The sequence below is a fragment of the Fusarium fujikuroi genome, chromosome FFUJ_chr01, assembly GCF_900079805.1.
Source record: "Fusarium fujikuroi IMI 58289 draft genome, chromosome FFUJ_chr01".
NCBI classification, from domain to species: Eukaryota; Fungi; Ascomycota; class Sordariomycetes; order Hypocreales; family Nectriaceae; genus Fusarium; species Fusarium fujikuroi.
This window is the reverse complement of record NC_036622.1, coordinates 4,973,462-4,995,502: the sequence shown is the minus strand read 5'-3', so window position 1 is coordinate 4,995,502 and position 22,041 is coordinate 4,973,462. Positions and strand designations below refer to the sequence as shown.

At 49.3% G+C, this 22,041-nt stretch overlaps 8 protein-coding genes; 4 read left to right on the top strand and 4 right to left on the bottom strand.

Moving 5' to 3' along the window:
• Positions 1-351: 351 nt before the first annotated feature.
• On the top strand, positions 352-2,398 carry FFUJ_00558 (related to mysoin heavy chain proteins; the record flags this gene model as incomplete). XM_023573159.1 has 3 exons in its annotated part: positions 352-465; positions 549-2,300; positions 2,354-2,398. The coding sequence occupies 3 exons, from the start codon at positions 352-354 to the stop codon at positions 2,396-2,398; spliced, it is 1,911 nt and encodes a 636-aa protein (XP_023424928.1).
• Positions 2,399-2,948: 550 nt separating this feature from the next.
• FFUJ_00559 (related to folylpolyglutamate synthetase) lies at positions 2,949-4,427 on the top strand (the record flags this gene model as incomplete). The annotated part of the gene is made up of 1 exon (XM_023573158.1): positions 2,949-4,427. One exon carries the CDS (start codon positions 2,949-2,951, stop codon positions 4,425-4,427), a length of 1,479 nt encoding a protein of 492 aa, XP_023424927.1.
• Positions 4,428-4,430: 3 nt separating this feature from the next.
• On the bottom strand, positions 4,431-6,116 carry FFUJ_00560 (probable tetrahydrofolylpolyglutamate synthase (met6+); the record flags this gene model as incomplete). XM_023573157.1 has 4 exons in its annotated part: positions 4,431-4,893; positions 4,941-5,839; positions 5,889-6,020; positions 6,090-6,116. 4 exons carry the CDS (start codon positions 6,114-6,116, stop codon positions 4,431-4,433), a joined length of 1,521 nt encoding a protein of 506 aa, XP_023425534.1.
• Positions 6,117-6,701: 585 nt separating this feature from the next.
• On the bottom strand, positions 6,702-7,775 carry FFUJ_00561 (uncharacterized protein; the record flags this gene model as incomplete). Its single annotated transcript, XM_023573156.1, has 1 exon — positions 6,702-7,775. One exon carries the CDS (start codon positions 7,773-7,775, stop codon positions 6,702-6,704), a length of 1,074 nt encoding a protein of 357 aa, XP_023424926.1.
• A 680-nt stretch (positions 7,776-8,455) lies between these two features.
• FFUJ_00562 (uncharacterized protein) lies at positions 8,456-10,198 on the top strand (the record flags this gene model as incomplete). Its single annotated transcript, XM_023573155.1, has 1 exon — positions 8,456-10,198. One exon carries the CDS (start codon positions 8,456-8,458, stop codon positions 10,196-10,198), a length of 1,743 nt encoding a protein of 580 aa, XP_023424925.1.
• Positions 10,199-11,385: 1,187 nt separating this feature from the next.
• On the top strand, positions 11,386-11,617 carry FFUJ_00563 (uncharacterized protein; the record flags this gene model as incomplete). XM_023573154.1 has 2 exons in its annotated part: positions 11,386-11,460; positions 11,519-11,617. 2 exons carry the CDS (start codon positions 11,386-11,388, stop codon positions 11,615-11,617), a joined length of 174 nt encoding a protein of 57 aa, XP_023424924.1.
• An 836-nt stretch (positions 11,618-12,453) lies between these two features.
• FFUJ_00564 (uncharacterized protein) lies at positions 12,454-16,680 on the bottom strand (the record flags this gene model as incomplete). Its single annotated transcript, XM_023573153.1, has 1 exon — positions 12,454-16,680. The coding sequence occupies one exon, from the start codon at positions 16,678-16,680 to the stop codon at positions 12,454-12,456; it is 4,227 nt and encodes a 1,408-aa protein (XP_023424923.1).
• An 813-nt stretch (positions 16,681-17,493) lies between these two features.
• On the bottom strand, positions 17,494-22,035 carry FFUJ_00565 (related to spindle pole body protein; the record flags this gene model as incomplete). XM_023573152.1 has 3 exons in its annotated part: positions 17,494-18,149; positions 18,198-21,771; positions 21,826-22,035. 3 exons carry the CDS (start codon positions 22,033-22,035, stop codon positions 17,494-17,496), a joined length of 4,440 nt encoding a protein of 1,479 aa, XP_023424922.1.
• Between the last annotated feature and the right edge of the window lie 6 nt (positions 22,036-22,041).

Sequence of the window (22,041 nt, the reverse complement as noted above, 5' to 3'; positions counted from 1 at the left end):
CTCCTGATCACATGTAATCAGTGACAAGATACTAACTTTAGACTCCTTAACCAAGAAACTGGCAGAGAAAAGCGGCTGATTAACTACTAGGTACGTAGAATGAGCTTATGAGATAAAATTGCTCCTTTTGGTATGGAAATGAATGTTTTTTGTTTCATCATATTCGGCGGTTGATGAGGCAGTTGCGTCACCCGGTTCCTGCCGCTTGCTTAACATTTAGCTCCATACAAAACCGGGAGCTGGGCTTTTGCCGAACTTTTACCCTGAGCGTTTTTGAAGCAGCTCTCAACTCCATCTAACCGAAAATCAACTGCATCGCGAACTGCGCCCTGTTCGCCATTACATTCCCTCATGTTGCGAACTTCGCTTCAGTCTGTGAGGGCATTTGGCGGCAGGCCCGTTGTGGCCGCTGCCGCCCGCCAATGGCCCATTGCGGCTACACGGCGTGCCGGCCTTGCTGGTCAGGTAAGCTTTCTTTACAACGTCACAGCCCGTGTTATTATTAGTTGCTTTCAGCAGAAATGAACTAACCGCGACGATCATTTCAGCGTTTCTACTCCGTCGAAAAGAAGCCCGAGCTCGATCCTACTAAGCAACCTGTTTTGCCAGCTTCCCAAACGGTTACGTCCGAGAGAATCCACGAGACCACCATTGACGATGTTGGCGAGACTAAGGCCGCTACCACAGACGTCCCTTTGACACCTCCTCCCCCTCCTCCTGCGCCTGCGCCTATCAAGAAGAAGGGCTTCTTTCGAAGGCTCAAGAACTTCGTCTTCACCCTGCTTGTTCTTGGCGTCGTTGGTTTCGCTGGAGGTGTTTGGTACTCTCGCGTGAGCGACAACTTCCACGATTTCTTTACCGAATACGTCCCCTTTGGCGAGCAGGCTGTTCTTTACCTCGAGGAAATGGACTACAAGAAACGATTCCCTAACATCACCGGCCGATCAAAGACTCAAGCCACCGAGGATGCTGTTCGAGTTCCTGCCCAAAGTGGCGCTTCCTGGAGAGTAGCTGATGCTGGCCAAGCCGGACGTCACTCAAGTGCTGGACCTGTTTCTGCCGCTGCTAAAAAGGTCGAGGAAGTTGTGAAACCCAAGGCCAAGGCCAAGGCTCCAGTCGAGGCTAAGCCTGTTGCAAAGGCTGTCGAGGAGCCTGCTCCTGCCCCCAGGTCTGACTCTGGTTTCAAAGCACCAGAAGTTAATGAGCCTTCCAAGATGCCTCCTCTCAAGCCAATTGACCTTTTATCGCTTGAGCACGCAAGGGAGCCTGTTGTTCAAGACCTCGTTCACATGGTGAACGACCTTATCCTAGTCATCAACGCTGACAATGCTCATGGCAAGTATGGCACCTCTGTTAGCAAGGCCAAGGATGAGATTGCCAAGGTCGGAGGTAAGCTCAAGGCCATGAAGGGTGAGTTTGAGAAGAAGGCTGCCCAGCAAGTCAGAGAGAAGATTGAGGAGTTCGACAAGGCTGCTACAGATCTAATTGATCGTGTTGAGAACACCATGATCAGCCAGGAGAACCAATGGCGACAAGACTTTGAGCAGGAGATGAAGAAGGTACGAGAAAACTACGAGGATCGAGTTAATGTCCTTCTTGAGCGTGAGAAGAAAGTCAACGAGGAGAAGCTTCAGAACCAGCTCGCACAGCAGGCTCTGGCCCTTAAGAAGGAATTTACCAAGGATGTTGAGAAGCAGGTTGAGCAGGAGCGTGAGAGCCGACTAGGCAAGCTGAACGCTCTATCGTCTGCCGTGTCAGACCTTGAGAAGCTTACCACAGGCTGGAACGATGTTATTGACACCAACCTCAAGACTCAGCAGCTGCACGTCGCCGTTGAGGCTGTCCGAGCCAGCTTGGAGGATGACCATCACCCTCGCCCTTTTATTCGCGAGCTCGTTGCTCTCCGGGAAATCGCTTCGGATGATCCTGTTGTCAATGCCGCCATCGCCTCCGTTAACCCATCCGCTTACCAACGCGGTATTTCTACTACCTCGCAGCTGATCGATCGTTTCCGTCGAGTCGCCAATGAGGTTCGAAAGGCTTCACTGTTACCCGATGAGGCCGGTGTTGCCAGCCACGCTTCCAGCTGGGTTCTCAGCCACGTTATGTTCAAGAAGCAAGGCCTTGCAGATGGCAACGATGTTGAGAGCATTCTTACCCGAACCCAAACATACCTTGAAGAGGGTGACCTGGATTCTGCGGCACGAGAGATTAACGGCTTGGATGGATGGGCCAAGACCTTGAGTAAGGATTGGCTTGGTGAGGTTCGCAAGGTGTTGGAGGTTCAGCAGGCTCTAGATGTGAGTTTTATCGGTTTCCATACGTTTATCTTGCTTCGCTAACATGATTATAGGTGATTGCCACAGAAGCCCGTCTTCAGAGTCTCCGTGTGGATTAAACAAAAAAAGGGATGTCTCATTTGTTGTGTATAATTGGACCCAGGCGCCGTCGTGTCTAGAAAGAGGCTGAATAGCCGTGTATTAGATAGCAATAGACGATGAGGGCGTGGTTACCATCTTTTGACTATTTGTTATTGTCAATATTAACGTCTTGTTGCATGATTCCTCATCGTTTATTGATTAATGCAACACCAGAACTGAACAATTTGTTGAAATCCACTAAAAAGTCAAAACTGCCGAGACCGAATTTTACATTGTTGACCTGTCCAGCAACATCAAACTGTTAGTTTCTGTTGTATATTGATTGGTGGCCATGACCGGAATATGGGACAGAAGGCTAGTGTAGAAGTACCACATGAGTTACACATGACGACCTAATAAGCTATCCGACACTGTTTCTTCAACTTCACATTGAACTTAGGCATTGGTTCTTCCAAGACCTTTATCAGCCAGACCTAAAAACACTTGTTTAAACTACCTAACTGAAAAAAAAAAAAAAAAAAAAAAAAACCAAAGTTCCCTGCTGAGAAATCAATCAACGCACACACAATGGCGGCACGAAGGGGCATTGGCACCGTTTCTCGCGATTACAATGAAGCTCTACGCCTACTGTCGACACTTTACTCAAATCGCCAGGCCACGAATCTTTTCGACAAATCAATCGCCTCAAATGCCTCATCTGTACCACGAAAGGATCTTAATGCTTTAGCTATTCCTGAGATGCGCGAATGGCTCCGACGTGCTGGATATGAACCAAAGGATCTTGCACGCCTGAGACACATCCACATAGCGGGCACCAAGGGCAAAGGCTCCGTAAGCGCATTTGCGACGTATATGCTACGGGAGTACGAGACTGTTGGAACCTATACGAGCCCACATCTTGTGAGTCCGCGCGAGCGCATTGCTATCCAAGGAGAGCAGGTTTCGCAGAAAGTCTTCGCCGAGGCTTTCTTTGAGCTCTGGGAAAGGCTGTCTGAAGCTGCTAAGAAGGATGGCAAAAGCCTCACCGAGTCCGAAGGACCTGGCTCAAAGCCATTCTTCTTCCGCTTCATGACACTTCTTGCTTGGCATATCTTCCTGAGAGAAAAGGTCGATAGCGTTGTTCTTGAATGCGGTATCGGCGGAGAGTATGACGCTACAAATGTGGTTCCTCCCGAGGCTGTTTCTGCTGCAGTCATCGCGCAGCTGGGTATAGATCATGTCGCGATGCTAGGCAGCACTGTTGAGAAGATCGCATGGCATAAAGCCGGCATTCTCAAGCCAGGTGTGCGTGGTTTCGTCCGACGAATGGACGAGAAGCCTGGCGTGATGCAAGTACTTCGACAACGGGCAGCAGAAAAGGGGGCTGAGCTCATCGAGTTGGATGACGCCAGGATCAACCTATGGGGAGGTGTGAATGGAAGACTGCTAGGTGACTTTCAAAAGTATAACCAAGCTCTCGCCATCTGTGCTGTACGACAACATCTAGGTATGAGTTTTGAACCCAAGGGCTTTTTTGTGAACTGTCAAGCAAGTATGTATATTGGGCTCCGGGACGCAACTCTGAGAGGGCGCTGTGAGATCATTCAGCAGGGCCACATTGGATGGTACCTGGATGGTGCACATACGAAGGATAGCATTTATGAGGTCGCAAAATGGTTCGCTTCGAATATTGAAAACGATGAATCCGCAATTCTGGTTTTCAACCAGCAGGAGAGGGATGCAACACAACTACTGGCAATATTGCTTGACACTGTTCAAGAATTTACTGGGAGAGAAAACATATTCAGTCATGCGCTCTTTACAAGGAATGACCAGGATGGGCCTTCAATGGACGAAGAAGCCAGAGATCTGAGTGTGCAGACACGCGTGGCAAAGGTGATGGCCAAAAGAGCAGCTAATTGTGAGGTCAAGACATTTGATAATATCCAGGATGCTGTAGCTGAGGCTAGAAAAGTTGCAGGATCTCATCAGAAGGTTTTGGCAACAGGGAGCATGTATCTTGTAGGAGGTGTTTTACGAGCGTTGGAGCCTGAAGGTCTATTGTAAATACTACCTGATGTGCCCACCAAATGCTGCACCTCGTTCTATTATCATCAAATCATAGAGCATCAGCGTTTTCCAGTATTCCCAAGGCACACCAACAAGATGCAAGCTTCCCGTGATAAAGGCCTGCACCGTCTCTCCCTCTGGGAGATCCTCTCCGAGATGTCGGGTGTAGTTAATGGATTGTTCGATTGTGGGCATGACTTTTACTGTGGCCGTGGGATCAAGGGACATCCACTTATCCGCAAACCGTTGCTGAACAGTCATCTTATCAATCTCAGCAGGGTCGAATTGACGGCTGACAAAGTCACGCTTGTAGCCAGATGCTGCATAGGTGACATTTGTGCAGAAGATGACATGGTCAAATGCTGGTTGTCCTTCTCGTCTGGTCGCTTTGAAGACGGACTCGAGAAAGTCGACGGCTTCGGAGCGGCCTTGTTGATTGAAGATCATGACACGCGGTCCATTGCTGAATATATTAGTTTCAGGGCAGGATAGGGTAATATAATGACTTACCGGCCAGATGTTTCGTCGTTGAACCACTTGGACGACATCTTGAGACTATCAGAAGTATGTGCGCCATCGACGTGCCATGTCACCTTGTCTTCCTTCTTGACCTCACATCGACCTCTCCACACAACCTTTTCAAGCCCGTCCATAAACTCCTTGGGTAGAGTATCCGTCCGAGGTGGTAGAGAAATGCCAACTTTCTCCAGTGCTGTTTCAGCGAGTGCAATGGCCAGTGTAGCATTGCGCTTCTGAAAAGTTGCATCTGGTCGAATCTGAACGCTGCTAAGCCGGGGGTCGACTGGTAGGACCTTCAGACCCACGTTCTTTTCCAAGGCTCTTTTCTTCAGAACTTCTTCTGCGTCTGGAACCTGTTCAATTGTAAAAGCCGCGCTTCCAGTCTTCATGATGCCCGCCTTGTGCCATGCAATCTTGGCCACCGTATCACCGAGAGCAAAGACATGATCGATGCCCAGTGTACTAATGCCGGATGCTATAGGCTTCTCTACAACGTTTGTAGCATCGAATTCACCACCAATACCAGTCTCATATATAGCAACATCTATGCCCTCTTGAAGAAAGACGTGCCAACTCATCAAAGTCAGATATCGCGCATAAATAGGTCGAGGAGCCATGAGTTTCTTTGAGTCGTCTTTCGGTGTCGATTCAAGACGGTCCCACACTTGGAAGAAATACTTTGCGAACATGTCTTCCGAAATTGGTGTTGAGTTGATGCGTATCCGCTCACGAACAGCGATGAGATGAGGTGATGTGAAAAAGCCTGTCTTGCGGGGTGTGCCCCTTGTGTGCTGATACTGAGAGAGGATAGAGTCGACAAAGGCGCAGGTGCTCCCTTTGCCTTTTGTGCCGGCTACATGTACAATATTGAGGCGGTTGAGATCAGACGGCTGTCATTTGATCAGTCTCATACATATGTCTCGTGCTCGCGAGTCTTACAGTATATCCAATGCGATGAAGATATGTCTGCATTTCCTTGATAGACACAGCGTCAGGCCTTATCCCCGCCTTCCGACGAGCTTCGACGAGATCAAAAGGTGTCTGAAGCGAGTTGAGCGCATCAATAGCATCCTAAAATAAGTCAAGTCAGCTGGCCACTCTTCCTGTCTTTTTCTCGGAGCACTATGAGAGATTGCGTACATTATAGGACCGTCCTTTTGAGGCCATGGTGGATACTGCGACTCGTTGTACTGCTATGAGACTGAAAGGTTGCCTAAAAGCCCGCCAAGAGACATGACGCATTGAAATCGGCAACGTCTTGAGATGTTCAAGTGAAGCTGTCTTGTCTTTTGTTGGTGGTAACTCGCAGAAAGCTCGGGTAATCCACTCGTGAAATCAACGCCGTGCTATAGACGAGGTATTCGAGTTCAGTGACCGCAACATAAGTAATTAATATCGAAAGAGCCGGTACAAGTCTGAGATATCAGACATCAGCTTTTTCGACTTTGCTGAATAGAGATTTGGGCTCATAAAGCGATGTCGCCGCACACCAGACTTGGGGTGTATCCCGCTAAGAACTTAGTGATAGGACGGGTTTCGGGAGGTGAATGCCGCTGATTGGATTCATAGCCATGGCCAAAGGAAGTTTGTATGAAATTTCTTTAGGAAATATAGAAATAGATATTTGCTATTATTCTGACAGTTGAACTTTAATCATGCAGCTGTGAATCGTTGTCACTTTGCCAACAAACACCTGACAACCCCAAGACTAACATGCATTGTCCTTCGGGAGACCTCCGAATATCGGAGCCCTCAACCGATATTGTAATCCTCAATAAGACCTTCTCTCTTCAACACCCACTTGTTCATGCCTTCTTGTAGGGCTTCGGTAAAGTCACTATCAAATCTCTTTCCGCTATCAGCCCATGCCAACCTTGCTCGCCAAGTGAGCCACTTCTCTGCCATGACACCTTCAGGCGCTCTGATGATACCCGTAGCCAAGTCGACAACATGATGGTTCTCAGACGGCCTTCGACGAGCTTGAGAGAAGAAAATGGTGGCGCCGCAAGTGCCGCAGAAGGATCTCACCACATCGTCCGACGACTTGAACGTCTTGGCACTTCCAATGAGTAGGTCGTCTTTGATACGGGGTTCGCATATGGATAAGGGGATAAATGTCCATCCCACAACGTTAGTCCCATTGTGAAGCCGACAATCATCACATGCATCAAAAGTCGCAAGCCACTTGGTATCATCTCTGTGCGAAACAAATTGCGAATAGAATTTGTCCTCCTTGATCTCTTGGCTTGGCCGGGAAATGGTGAAAGAGATGCCTTTACACTCGCATTCCACACGAAGACGCTCTTCCCCGTCTTTCCCAACTTCCACATGAGATTCAACGATCTTTGCCTCGGGGCTACCGTCAGAAGGGTTCCAGTCGATGAATTCCTTTCCGCCAGAATGTGTCAGGGCTTCGGCAATGCCCCGGTCCTTTGTGGAGTTGCTGAAGATGTGCTTGCGGACATCAAAGGAGTCTGAAGCATTCACGAATGTTGATGAAGCAACTGTCCAGAACTCGTTCTCGGGCGGCCCTGTCGAAGCAATGTGACAACCACACGTTGAGCAGAAGTTCCATGTTCCGATCTTCTTCCCGATGGCGTAGCTGGTCATATTGCTTCTGGAGGATGGCTCCACGAACTTGGGCTTCACACCATCGGGCAGCGGAGCATGGAAGATGCATGGCGCACCAGAGCCATACCTGCAGAGGCTGCAATGGCAGAGATGGGTGAGTAGAGGTAGTTTCGAAACCGGTACCTCGATTGTGTAATGGACAGAGCCGCAGTAGCACTTGGCTTCAAGAGTCTTGCTTTCATTACATTCTGCCATGGCTGAGATAGGTACAGATAGGCTTAGATGTGTAGGTAGTAAAGACTGTTGTGTTGGTGATCAGTGTATAGGTAGTGAACGAAGTTGCAGGTCAGCCCACGGCGAAAGACCCTCTGCTTTTATACAGCGACCTCTGCTTGTGGGGATAACTCAACAGGCAGGTACCGCCATACGTCGTCTTATAAGTTCCTGGATATATGGAAGTGCATCTGGCATGTTGCAAGGCTGGTCGGAGGGATTCAGGCCGATGTATTACATGTTTGCCCACATTTGAGCATGTTGATGCTCTATCAGGATTCGTAGCCAAAGATGGCACTATCTGTTAATGCCATAACAGACAGCGTGAAGTTCACCTCGTTACTGTCTTGGTGCACCCCGCGATTAAAGCCTTTGACCTGAAGGGCGTGCATAACGCTAAGGCTGAGATCGCTAGGTCGTTATCGATCGCCATTGCTTGAATTAGCGGGCAGATGTTGGTTGTGGTGGGGCAAACGTTGACAGTGAGATATAGCCAGATTGATAGCCGAAGTTAGCCCGCCAATCTTCAAAGGCCGGTTCCTAACTTTTTTTTCTTAGTGGAGAGGCTGGACCATTCATCATGACTTCAACGCCTCACAAACTTTCTTCCTCTTCTATCTCCTTCTATCGCAGCGTCATAAAACTTGCACCGGATTAGAAAAATGGCAGGGGTCTCGGACTTTGATAAGCAACAAAGGCAGCTGGAAGATGATCTTAGCAAGCTGCAGAATGCCCTGAAGCATTGGCAGACCTGGCATGTTGAGTATGAGATGCTCAAAGAAGAGGTCGAAGCCGTATGCAAAGATGGCGAGACAGAGCTTAAGACTATTCATGCCGGATTCGAAGGAGCGCTTCTGAAAGATCGTGAACTTGATGAGATCTTTGGTGAGAGGACACATCGATCTGGCGAACAGATTTTGAATATTCTTGACCGGCGCATCGATTACGTTACCACGAATATCACATCGCTACAGAAACAAATCAGCGCTGCTGAGACCAAGCTAGACGAAAGTCAAGCCGACTTTACTGAAGACGATGGTCTGCCTATCACAGAAATCATCGAGCAGCTTGATGATGATGACAACGTCATCTCTTACAAGCTTAACCAGCCTGACACTGCCTTACCTAAGATTCAAGATGCCCTTCAGAAGGCCGGTATCGACGATCTCGAAGATGACAACTCAGCCTCAAAGGCCGAGAGCTCTAAACAAAAGGAAGCAGAGCATTCCCAAGAACGTCCTTCCCAGCATACAGAGCTTGAATCCACGACTCTAGCACCATCCGCCACTAAAGGTGTGGTGTTTGCTGCAGAAACTAAAATGCAAGACGGCCCAAAGCCCCAAGTCTCGCGGAATGCTAAGCGTGTTGAAGAGATCATGAATCATGCCAAGGAGCAGGAGAAGATCAGCAACGAGCAAGCGTACATCCCCGAAGATGAGGATGAGGAGGACGCGGACTTGCGGCGGCAGATGCTCGAATACTCGGGAGAAGTTGGTGCTGTTGTCGCCGAGCTGCAGCTCGAAGAGGGAGACAGCGACGACTACGAATATGAGTACAGTGATGAAGGTTTTGAGGATGATGACGACGATCAGGAAGACAAATACGGTCGGTATACTGGCCGCGTTGTGACGGATGATTACCGTCAAAGAATGCTTGAATTAGAGAAGAAACTGGGCATCAAATCCCGCTTCACCGAGCAGCCAGAAGATAGGGATGGTGACGCAAGTTCGGATGACGAAGAAGGCATTGGCCGTATCGTAGTCAAGCCTGCCTCGGCGACAACAACATTATCATCCTCAGCCTCGAAACCTGCGCCCACCAAGTCAAACATCAAAGAGAAGCAACCAGAACAGCCCAACGGCAAGAAGGGCGTTCGCTTTGCTTCCAATCTTGATATCGCACCGGAGAACGAGCCCACTGTCCTTCCAGTGAGAGAAGCTCCTGTGAAGGAAAAGGAACCGATTGTGGAACCATTGAGCGACAAAATTGTTGAGCGCTCCAGTACCGCCAAGGCTCCCGATACATCTGAAATCAAGTCGACGCGCAAACCATCGAGATTCAAGAAGGCCAGAGATACTGTTCCACCGGGCCCTCTCGATGTCCCCGCCAAGTTCTTAGATCAAGACAGGCCCACGGCACCTACGGGTCCTGAAGGAACAACACTCGCTGACACGTTAGTTGAGCGCGAATCCATACGCGCTGCTCCTCACCCACCGGATGAATTCGATGATGAGTTGATATATCAAGAGGTCGCTGATGAGCACCACAAGCTTCGAAAGAAATTCATCCAACGAGAAGGTGGGTTCCTCAAGGAAGATGAATCTCCGATACAACCTCTGGAGGAGCAAGATGGTGGACGGGAGCCAGTCAGTCGTTTCAAGGCTGCTAGGCTCTCAAAATACTAAACAAAGTAAAATAAAGGACAAGAAAGCAAGGCACTCAGGTCGGGAAATGACAATGGGATGAGCTGCCGGGGGAACGAAGAGTCGAGAAGAATCGATTTGTTGCCCGTCTTATGCTGCTCTCGAGTTGCCTTTTGTGAAGTGGCATAAGTGATTGCTACAGTGCTACACTCTAATGCGCGTCGTTTATGCTAACTCTAAGGATAACTTGACATTTGGTTTGGCTATTGACTATTGACTCTGAGGGAAGGGGGGGGTCACACGGAACGCTTTTCAAATCTGACAATTGATGTGTTGCAGCCTTTAATCTGCTTCTACATTACTAGCGGTTCCAATAGTAAATTCGGACGGGCTCTCTGAAACCATTACCTTAAGCTTGTGGTTTTGGTTATTCGTTTCACCCTTTACATTTAATTTTAGCTATCACACCTTGTTTATTAGCGGCCTGAAGAATTCATGTGCCTGGGTATTCTTATCTGCTGTCCCTCTGCCTCGGACCCTCGGTGGCTTAGTTTCTATGACTTGCGTGGTGTTTGACTGTTTGTTTGTCTGCGTCTGTGTCTGCGTCTGCGTCTCTCTTATTATCCCTGTTTGTCGTATTGCCTATTCAAGCTTTTAAGGCTTGCATAAATGTGGAATGCGGGCGTTCCGGAAGTTCGGCACCGCATCTTTCGGCAGTGACCGTGCCGGTTAATGGCTTGCTGACGGCTCTGGGCCCTATCATTGGCGAATGGCGTGCCTGGACGAAACCATACTCGGCGTCGGTTTGCCGTACGTCTTATACATAGTATCCTTAATAGTATGGACCCTGGCCAGAACACTCTCCCTACGGCTGCTCCCGCAGACAGTACCTCAGGCCTGGACGGCTACTCGGCATCTCAAGCGTACGTCACAGAAGTCTCTGGTCAAAGCTGAATTAACAGGAATCATACGGTGAGGCCAATCAAGAATGTAGACAACGACAGGAGCTCCTGGGACCGAGTGGCTGAGTTTCAGTGAACAGAGAGAGGCCTCTCAGTTGGCTCAAGGTACTTAAGAGCCCGTTCCTAGCTGTGGGATTACAGACTTGCTACAATACAACACACAGACAGCACTAAACAAACAAACGAACAACTCTACTTCATCATCCACTCACTACCTGTCCTCTTTTTATCCAGATCCATCACTCGATCTCCCTCAAATCATTCAAGATGCCCGCCGCCATGGAACCCACTCAGCAAGCCCCCATGACCTCTGATAACGGAGACATCGTCACACAGCAGCCTGTAAGTTGCATCGTACGCAAGGCAAGGCTCCATACTTCACAGACTAACACGTATGAAGAGCGCTGAGCCTCAGCCTGACATGACCATGCGTGGTGGTGAGGAGGCTGGCTGTGAGATCTGCTGTGGTCTCTGCGCCTGCGATGAGGGATGCTGCTAAGCAGACAGGCACGGACTCGCGTAGAGTGTTCTGAGTAGAATAGACTGCTCGGGATGGAGTTTGGGTAGCATTGTTATCGTGATTTAGCAACTCCCGTCTGGATGGTTGATCCAGCGGAGCAATAAACTACATTCAAACATCACATCTGATATCCTTCACGATATAGGCTTTATGTCTAATAGTAACCTAAACCAGAGATCTGGGGCAGATTCTTCATGTCATTTTGGCCAAACCCTTTTGAGGGATCCATTGTCTGCACGATGTGTATCCACCTACGCCCAGAGGCTCACAGTACAACGATCATGGCATCAAACTCCAGGACTCTCGAGTCAGCCATGCTTCTACCTGGGGAATTGGCTAGTCATGATCCATCATTGTTCTGATGCTTCCTTCATATGTCCCTCCTTTCGAACTTTGCCTCTCAAGTTTGATGTCCCCAGCGAGTTACAGTATTGAGATGTTACAACGTCCAGACGAGCAGATACCTAGATAGTAGATAGGCACTTATACATGAGTCTTAGGAATGCAATGGTACCCCGTGCGATGCACTATAAAATAAAAAGCATAATATATTTCAAAACTGGTACAATGTTGTTATTCGTGTGCCACGTTTCTCAGGAACCTAGCCATACTCGCTTGTTCATACAGGCTCAGTAGAAGAAGTTCACTATTAGGTAGCCAGGCTGTTCATACTTGTCTGAATACCAATCACACACATCTATTTATACCCGTGGACTCTTTCACAAGCAAACTTTTGCTTGGCTTACGTTTCATGGTATCTTGTCCTCCTTCGGTCTCTGCCTCTGGTCTCCTTCGTCCTCCTCTGCCTCTTTTTTCTAGCCTTGTTTAGCATCATGGTCCCGCATCTGAGCTCTTATGTGATCCGGGATGTCCCTGATGTCAACAATTTGTAGGCCTTGTTTCTTTTTAGCAGAACCTGGGGTACCAAACGTCACCTCTAGCTCAGCCTTCCTGTTCTCATCGCCCTCGTTGCTGGCCGTTAGTGATGGCGACCGTCTTTGAGTGGAAGAGTTTGGACTCTTCTGAGGTCTGTTAGGTGTCGATGGAACTGGGGCAGACCGTCTCGGCGGTATAAAGACATTGGGTGGCTTCTTCTGCCTTGGTTTCCTCAGTTGTGCCTGTTTTTTCCTGTTGAACTCTGCAACCTCCTCAGGGTCAGGGCCAGATCTCTCGGGTGTTGGTGTGGTCGTTGCTGTTGGGTTATAACGCGTTGGGTTACCCCCTGGAATTGCCAGTCCACCTATAAACTCGGGGGCAATCCTTGGCCGTTGTTGCGCATTGCTGGGTCCCGCTACGGGGGTTGACTCATTCGTGACAGGAGTGTTTTGCTGAGCTGCGGCTGTGCTTTCGGCTGCTGGTGGTTGTTGCGCTGGCGGTGTTTGAGTGGGCGTTGACTGAACAGGTGAAGGTTGGCTTTCAGCTGGTAAGACAGATGCAAAGGCGCTTTGAGGTTGTTGCGGGTTTGGTTCAGACTCTTCCTCCGGCAGGGTCGTTGCCGTTGGCCCTTCGACCTCAGGGTCACTGATGGATGACTCCTGCACGTTAGTCTCATGAGTACTAGCACTCTGACTGTTTGTGACATGGGCATCAGTCTGCTGGGAGTCAGTATCCTTATGACTAGAGTCCTCGCCTGAAGGAGACACTGCCTGGTTTGAAGTATCATTCCCGACAACAATGCCCTCAGCAGCTGCGAGGGCTAATAGACCGCGAGCCGCCGAGTCCATCTCCGCTACATCATTTCTACTGTCTTCACTTACCTGGGAGGGCGTTTGTTTTAATGTTTCTGGCTGTGTATGGGGTTGCCCTTGTGACACTGACTCAACGGTTGATTGGGCCGCGCGAGCGTTCTTATGTGCTCGCGACACCGGTTTCGCAATCTTTCGGGTAGCGAGCTGTTCGGCGGTAGCTTTCACCGCTGGATCAGAGAGAGGATCATTGTCTATAGGAGGCTGAGCATCCTGTGTGGGTGTGACTGGGCTGTCGTTCTCATACGCATCTACGACCATCTGTGCAAGCTCTTTCTCCTCCTCGGTCATCCCTGCCTGGATAGTCAGGGCCTCTGGTAGTTGAAACAAGAAGGGAATGTTGACGGTACGGGCGGGCGGCGCATTCGACTGCGTATCCTGCATATCAGCATCTTCGAGGTTTGCCTCTTGATCCTCGTTTGCTATCTCGCTCATTGACAGATCTCTCTCTGGTTCTGTGTCTTCCGAGGAGTCTTCGTCATCCTCGTCCATGAGGTCTTTAAACAGGTGCTGAGCTGCATCTCCTATCATTCTACTTTGCTCTTCATTTGGGCGCCATACATCGGTCATCTGAGCATCATCCGTTGTAGATGCTAGGAGGGTTTGCTCCTCCGGTATACTTACACCAGGCTCGGAAGCCATCTCTTCGTCACTGTCCTGAGGATTGATTCTTGCGGCTGGTGTTTCTGGTACTCCGATCAAGCTTTCTCGTTGATTTTCGACAATATCATGGCCATCGAGGCTATCGTCATATATCTCTTCATCAGATTCGTTGTATCCATGAGAGGTGAATGGTGCGAGTATCGGATCGACCGTGGTCTGTATGCCTTCAATGTCCCGAAGTATGGAAATGGAGCTAGTACCAGGAGAGCTGGGTAGCTGCCCCGTAGTTGTGCTTTCAGACACAGAGTGGCTCTGTGTGTCTGAAGGGAGCTGAGTGGAAGCAGGGGGCAGATATACCCCATCTTCATTGGTTTTGAGCAGTGACGTCTCTTTAGAAACATTTTCACAAGCTCTAATCAAAGCTTCAGTTATAGCCTGTTGGCTCCTCTCAGTCCTTGGGTATACTGTAGTAGATTGACACTCCGTGAAAGTCTCATTCTCGGCGGATACGACGCTTGAACAGGGCTTCGGAAAGGTCTGAAGAGAGGCTTCGCTTTGGTCATCTTGGGCTCCCGAGGCCAGACCACTAGTCGAAACATTCGAGACAGATGTACTCTCTAGAGTAGCATAAGGCTCAGTAGTCTTTGGCAATGGAAGCTCAGGGGTAGGTGGATGTCTAACGACAGGGCTTCTTTGGATATCGTGTTTCGAGTTATCATGTGAGATGCCTGTGGAGTAAATAGGGACGCTGGCTGATGTGGTAGAAGTATCAATGACTTGCTGAGTCTCCAGAGACTTGAATGAACTAGGAAGCTGTCCGTTCAACAGCCCCATGGACATCTTGTACATTTTCTCCTTTTTTTCTTCATACCTTTTCCTATCAGCCTTTTTACTACTTCTAGTAGGAGCATCCCTTCGTGATTGGTGATGTGCGCCATTATGTTCGTTTGACTTGGACACCCGTTCATTTCGCCTCGAAGTCCCTGCAATAGACGGTCTTGAATTTACCACAGGTATTCGTGTAGACCTCGGCAAAGCTGGAACAGATGTGTGAATAACGATGGGACGGTCGTGGCCGGTAGCATGAGTCTGTACCGACTCATGTTCAGCATCAGCTGTAGGCTCAGGCGAGTCGGGAAGTGTGATAGAGGCTGGAAGATGCGAGGATACAGCAGAGTATTCTGGCTCCTTTACTTCGTCTTCAGCTCTGTTTTCATGGATAATGACCAAATTGGCGTTGATTGTTGGCTCGGGGCCCTCGGTAGCCTTTCCCTTATCGATAGACGTCTGTGTCTCCTCAGGCGAAGCTGGATCTGGACTCGGCTCTGGGACTGGAAGCTCTGGCACAACTACTGGGGCTTCGGGCTCTTCTTGGACAGGAGATTCCACTGTGTCAGTCTGTACGCCCCGGCTGACGTATTTTCGGGGGGGTAGCTCTAAGGGCTTGGTCTTTGTGCCATGGCTAGCAAGATCTGTTGGCTCCGTTTGTGTGCTCGCATTCTTGACCACGGTATGTCTCGGCCGTAGGGTGTTATACCATCCTTCTCTCCAGGCTCTTTTGATGTCTTGACCTCTTGGAATAGGTCTTGTATTAGCAGGGGCCGGAGCTAATGGAGGAGCCGGCGCAAGAGGAGGAGCCGGTGTAAGAGGAATGACCGGCGTGAGAGGAGGAGCGGGCTCAGGAGAAGGTATCGGTGTAGTTGAAGGTCCTGGTGTAGTTGAATTTCCAAGTACAGTTAGAGGCCCCAGTACAGTTAAAGCTCCCAGTATGGTTACAGGTCCCGGTATGGTTGAAGGTCCCGATGCAATTGAGGGTCCCGGAGCAGTTGAAGGCGCCGGAGCGGGCTCATGTGCCGGAGGCAGAGATACAGAGTCAATGGCTCTAAAGCTTCCAGCTAATCTTGCCTCGCCAGGTCTGAAAGGAGCAAGCAGTCTCTGGCGAGTCATCTCTTGGAGGCGTTGACGGTTTGCTGGCCCTCTTGATTGAAGACCCTCCCAGACTAAGCCAGTCCTTTCATTCTCGACTCTCTTTCTGTCATTCTCGAGTTTCATTCTCTCATTCTCGAGTCTCATTATCTCATTCTCGATTTCAGTCCTCTTGTTTTCTGCCTCAGCAGTCCGATCCGGCTCGCCTTGAGCATGTCTTCTGATATTGTCCTCCTCGACCAACTGTCTCATCCGTCGTTCTGCGCCAGTATCACTGGGTTGGATGCCAGTTGTGTCTCCGTCTGTTATGCCAGGATATTTGAATTCAGGACCTGTGGTCTCACGTAGCTCGTCGTCTGTAGAAATGACATTTTCCTTCACCATTTCTATTGCTTGGCAAGCCCTGAATCTGATCATGGCGAGGCATGTAAGGATTCTTGGCATTGCAAGATACTCCCAAACATTCCACATCGTGGAAAAGAATGTTCTGAGGCTTCTTTCGAATGCAACTCGAAATACTCTTGGGGTGAGAAGCAAAATGAAGAACCCGACGACGGGAGGAATTAGTACGGCCAAGCTGACAAGGCAGTTGCCGACGAGGATTGTGGTGGGCACAAGGATGAAGCGCATCGCCTTGAGGGTCTTGTAAAGAACGTAAATGGTGGTGAAGGCAATAATGTAGAATTTGGTGTCAAAAGGTTTATCTGTAATGAAAGCATAATCACACAGCCAACCCCAGAGCCAGCTGGGGTCTACTTCGCGTGCCATATTGTTGATTCGTGTCGAGGGAATGGCTAGGAAGTCGCAATTGTTTAGTTCCCTTGAGTTATGGTGACTTTTGGTAAGGTAGCGTAGAGTATAGTGTAGTATCAGGAGTGTATGAGTGATATTGTGGAAGTGTATATAAGTGAGCGAAAGGTTTATGGAACTCACTTGACAATGATGTGCGGGTGAGGACTTATCATATAGTACCGAAGGAGTCTTTGCAATAAGCAGAATTCGAAGAGTCACAGAGTTCTTTGGCGAATTTATTGTTACTCCCATTATTCTTTTGTTGTGAATAAAGTCATTGACCGTGACAGTGGCCAGGCAGATGCTAGCAGTGTTCACCCACAAAAACAGTCACTGAACAAACACTGGCGAACACTGGCGAACACTGGCAATACAAGTGAAATCTCTTTCAGTCACTGACATTCGTTGGCCTTGCTGTTTGAGCACTGATCCTGCGTGAGACGTGTAAATATTGACAATGTAGAGATGGCTTTATTAACATAGTGCCACAGCAAAACAATACATAGGATGCCTTCAAGCTCAGCTTTATTGTATCACCTCCATTCCGTTAAAAGTCTTTCATGCTTGCAGTCATAGACAAACACGAGGTAATAGTTAATGAATAGATATTCTTATTTTCATACGAGCCTTTGTGGTTAAACATCGGCCAATGGAGCAGTGCCACAAAGCACTGCTATAGACAAAGACAAACGCAAACCTAGGTATCTGTGTCCAAACAACGCCAGTGATTCGTTCCCATATGCACCAGTTCCCGTTACCATCATCACTCATTATACTGGTTTGCACGCACTATCCTGCCTTGCGACCTCTCGCAATTAGTCTTCCGTGCAATTCGACCATCACGTCACTCCACTGCTCTTCTCCAGCCCCAACAAACTTGCCAATCCGTGTGTTTAGAAATTCTGTCACTTTGGGTACGTTAAAGTGTTCACCATACAACACCTTGGCATCAGGTGCAATCATCACGTCAAGTGCTTCGGCGCCGCTTTGACCTTGGAGATCCAGCTTGATTTCAAGACGAGTCTCAAGAGGCACGAGCAGCAGGGATGTTGTGATGGCTATACTTGAGTCGGATGTTTTCTCCACCGTCGTGGGAAAGGTAGCGTTTAGTCGGACAACTTGCGAAGAGACGAGGTTTGCCTTGTCCCAGGCATTTTGGACACTTTTTAGGAGGTGGGCAACCTCAGTGCGGCTATGAGGAAGTGCACGAACGTAATCTCGAATACTCTGTAAGAAGAACTCCTTCTCTGTTGTCTTGGGAAGTGTATTCTGCTCCCGGCTATCGGCGATATACCAGAGATCAATAGTCGAGTTCGGTTGATGCTCCTGGAACGCGGCGATATCAAAAACGATCTCGATCTCACGCCTGTAGGCCATCGATAGGACAGTTCCAGATATGCCAGTCACTGACCAGCCACATTGCTTCTCGATAGAATCAACTCGAGCTAAGACTGTGTTAGTCACTGCCTTAGAGTAGATTTATAAAGACTTACCTTTGAGACTGTTGACCTCTGTGCTCGTCCAGCCACGGCATTCTTCGCGTATTTTCTCAGACTCTGCGATTTCATCGACGCAATTCTGCTTCTGGGTGATCAAGTCCTCGACTTCCACTTCTGAAGCTTGGAACTGCTCCCTTAGCTCTGCGATGCGCTTCTTCTTATATTCGACGTCCTCGTCAAGAGACGCCAGCTCCTCGCGAGCAGCCTCGAGATCGGCAGGGTCACAGTCAGCGAGCTCCCGGGCGACCTCCTCGAGATTGTTTCTTTCTTCGAGTAGTGACTTATAACGAGCTACAATGGGGGGTAGCACGGAATCAAGGAGACTCTTCTGCTTATCCAGAAGCTCCTTGTCGGTTTCCATACCATCGTCAATTCCTGAAAGACCTTCCTTCAAACCCTCTTGCAGTTTCATTCGCCATTCATACCACATGGCCTTGCTTAACAAGCGAGCGTGGTTCTTGACATTCATAAACTGCTTGTCCATCAGAGTCTTGATCTCAGGTGTGGCTGCCATATACTCCTTGAACAGAGGCGGGTTCTCCTCAAACGTGTCGGTCTCGATTTCCTTCACAATTCGTCGGCCTTCCGATATATACTTCTTCAGCTCACGGCACGAGTGCTGGTAAAGTTCAAGCATCGGCACTGTGCAAGCTCCAGCAACAACACAACGTTCGAGGGAAAGGTCCTCTTCACCGTCATCAAGGAATCCGTTGTCAAGGGTTCCAGGAGCTTGCGTGTGACGACGCTTGGTTGTTGTCAGCTCCATGAAGCGAATCGAGGTCATGTTCAGGAAATCCTGAAGATGAATTCTATCTCCATCTTGGTCGGCCTCTGCCTCTGCTTCCTCCTCCAGCTGCTCCGCATCTCTGATTGGGGTTTCATCGAAATTCACCTGGTGGCCAACCCTGTCATCTTCAACCTCCTTGAATCTGCCCTGATGCCTTGGCGTGGTTGCTGCATCGGGCTTCTCTGGTGAAGACAAGGTTGGTGTAGCAGTATTTGGTTGCAGGCTTTGTCGGAACGAATAATTCAATCTTCCCGTCGTCTCCTCTTTGGAGGGCGGTTGTTGAAGTCTGACGTTCTTGACTGGGCTTCCTTGGTGACCTTTGAGCCTTTTGACACCATCGTTATCTTCAGGATCATCCTCGTCGTCGTCAAGTTCATTAGGTCGCTTGCCGAGAAGGCCTTTGGCACTTCCTACATGAAGACTCTTGCGACCCCTGAGCGGCTTACGCTTAGGGCTGAGGCTGTCAATCATTTCTCGCAGGTTAAGTGTGGCTTCAGCGCCGTCAGCTTCCCTCTCGAGAATCTTTCTGCGGTTTTCTTTATCTTCTTCCTCCTGTGCCTCACGATCGATCTCTTGCGTCATCTCCTTGGGGTCTTCAAACATGACGCCACGCTTCCCCGGCACGAAATTTGTAGCTGTATCACCAATAGAGCCTCGTCGATCGAAAAGCGCAGCGACCTGTGGGGACCCAAGTCCAGCCCGGTCAGCACCAATTCCTGACAAGCTTCGTTGGGGTGTAAGTATGGCTGTCGGAGTTCGATTGCTGTTTCTAAAATTATTCTGGAAAAAACCTTGCTTGGGAGTGGACTTGACAGGCGATGGGGTCCTTGAACTAGCTCTTGTCGTTCTGACAGAAGATGGTCGCTTTGGTGAAGCTGAGCGAGGTGTAGCAATCTTTTCTGATACAATTGAATCGAGTTGAGGCGTAGCTAGTTTGGTTGATTTTGGTGTTCTGGCCTTGGTTGACTGCGGTGTTGTTGTTGTTGCTTTTGCAGGTGAGGGTGTGCGAGAAGTTCGGGAGTTTGCTTGAGGAGTTGAGATTTTAGTACCAGTGATACTTCGTTGAGCACTCCTTGGAGTCCTTGAGGGTCCGGGGCTTGGTGTCTTGGCCTGCTTATCGTTCGGCGTTGTTGGTTCAGCTTGTTCGTCAACTACATTCTTGCTAATAGCGGCCTGAAGTATATCATCAGGACCGTCTGCACTATCAGCCTCCTCTTCCATAACCCGCTTGCCCAGGTTTCGTGAGCCATCTGTCGCTTTGCTGAGAATGCCCCCAATGGCGGTGGTCATATCCATACCCATTGTGGCATCACCTTCATCCTCATCCGCATCCTCATTATCCTCTGGGCGGTCAGTCCCAGGCTGTGACAGGATCTGGCCGACTGCAAGAGTCATATCCATGGGGGCATCATCATCATCATTTTCATTTTCAACACGGTTGACAGTACGCCTTCGAGAAGCAGCTATGCTCTTCCGCTTCTTTTGTGACAGGACTCCGCCCATAACAGTAGTGAGTTCCATCGACATGTCCTCGTTGCCGTCTGACACCTCATCTTGCTCAAGCGCTGGACATTTGATACCACCAATTGCGGTTGTGAACTCCATGGTAGCCTCATCCATTGGGGTGTCCTCTCCTTCTTCCTCTTCATCGGCATTGTGAGCGCTGGTTCTCTGGGGCTGGCTGACAATACCACCAAATACACGCGTAACATCCATAGGCATATCTTCATCCGGATTATGTTCTTGTGGGTGTTGGGGTTTGATGATGCCCCCTATTACACGAGTTACGTCCATAGACATATCCTCATTGGGATCATACTGCTGTGCGGGCTGGGGTTTAAGGATACCGCCGACTGCGCGTGTCATGTCCATATCCATGTCTATGTCCATGTCCATACTCATGTTGGTTCCAGTAGCGTCCTCCGTATCTTGCACTGCTTCAGCTTGGTGAGTATGAGACGGAGGTGGTAGATTTTTTTGATCTTGTGCAGCAATGTTATTCTTATTCTCCTTGCCCCATCCAAACATGGGGATATATTCTTCGTCCTCGTCAATGTCGTCGTCTTCTTCATCTTGGAGTTGTTGATTGCCAGCTCTTCGCGCAGCCAGTCTCAGGGCTTCATCTAGTGTGGATGACTCTCCATCGGAATCAACTGATCGATCTGAAGCAGCTGTTGTTCCGGTCACATCATCAACAGTCATCATCGTTCCATCGTCGGATTCGCTGCTATCATCGTCACCATCTTCCTCAATATCGGCAACCTCTTCGACTGCATCTGCAGGTTCGGAATCTGAACTATAGAGTGTTGTCGCAGTGTCGTCTTCGGAGTTGTGGAAATTGACTGGTGGGAGTCCGGAACTTCGTCTCTGCTTCTTCTCTTCATCGTCGCGTTCCTTTTGCTGAGCTGCGGCATTGGAAAAGGCTGAGTTTCGCCTTGTTGAGTCGGTAGACGTCGTCGAGTCTTGGTTAAATTCAACTTCATGAAATGTGTGTAGAGTCGCCTCGGCAGCAAAAGATACGCGACGGTTTGCAAGAGATTTGCGACGAGCATCGCGACGCTCACGCTCCTCTCGTTCCCGAGCTGCAGCTTGCTGCTCTTCTTCTGTCTTGACTGCGATCTTGGAACCGCTATTATCCGCACTATTCGGAGTAGAAACTTCTTTTGTCGGTTCTCCAAAGTCAATTAGGTCAGGCTGTCTCGGTTTCATAGGCGGTATTTCAGGTATCGGCATGGTTTGTTTGAGAATTGAGCGCGGGGCTCTTGATGGGACTGCAAGAGACTGAGTGTATTAGTTATTTCTGTATCTCCAGAGTGAACAAGAATCATGTCTCACAGCTCGTCTGTTTCCGTTGGCTTTCATGAGAGCATCCAAGCCACCAGGACCTAAACTCTTGCTCCTCGACTTTTTGCGACTCGCGGCCAACGAGCTTGTGACGTCGACGGTCGCATTTTCTTTCTCGAACGCCTTATTAACATCTGTATGGGCACCGATTGATCTTCGCGTGCGCCTTGTAGCAGGCAAAGTTGCATCGGCGGGCGCCATCATGCG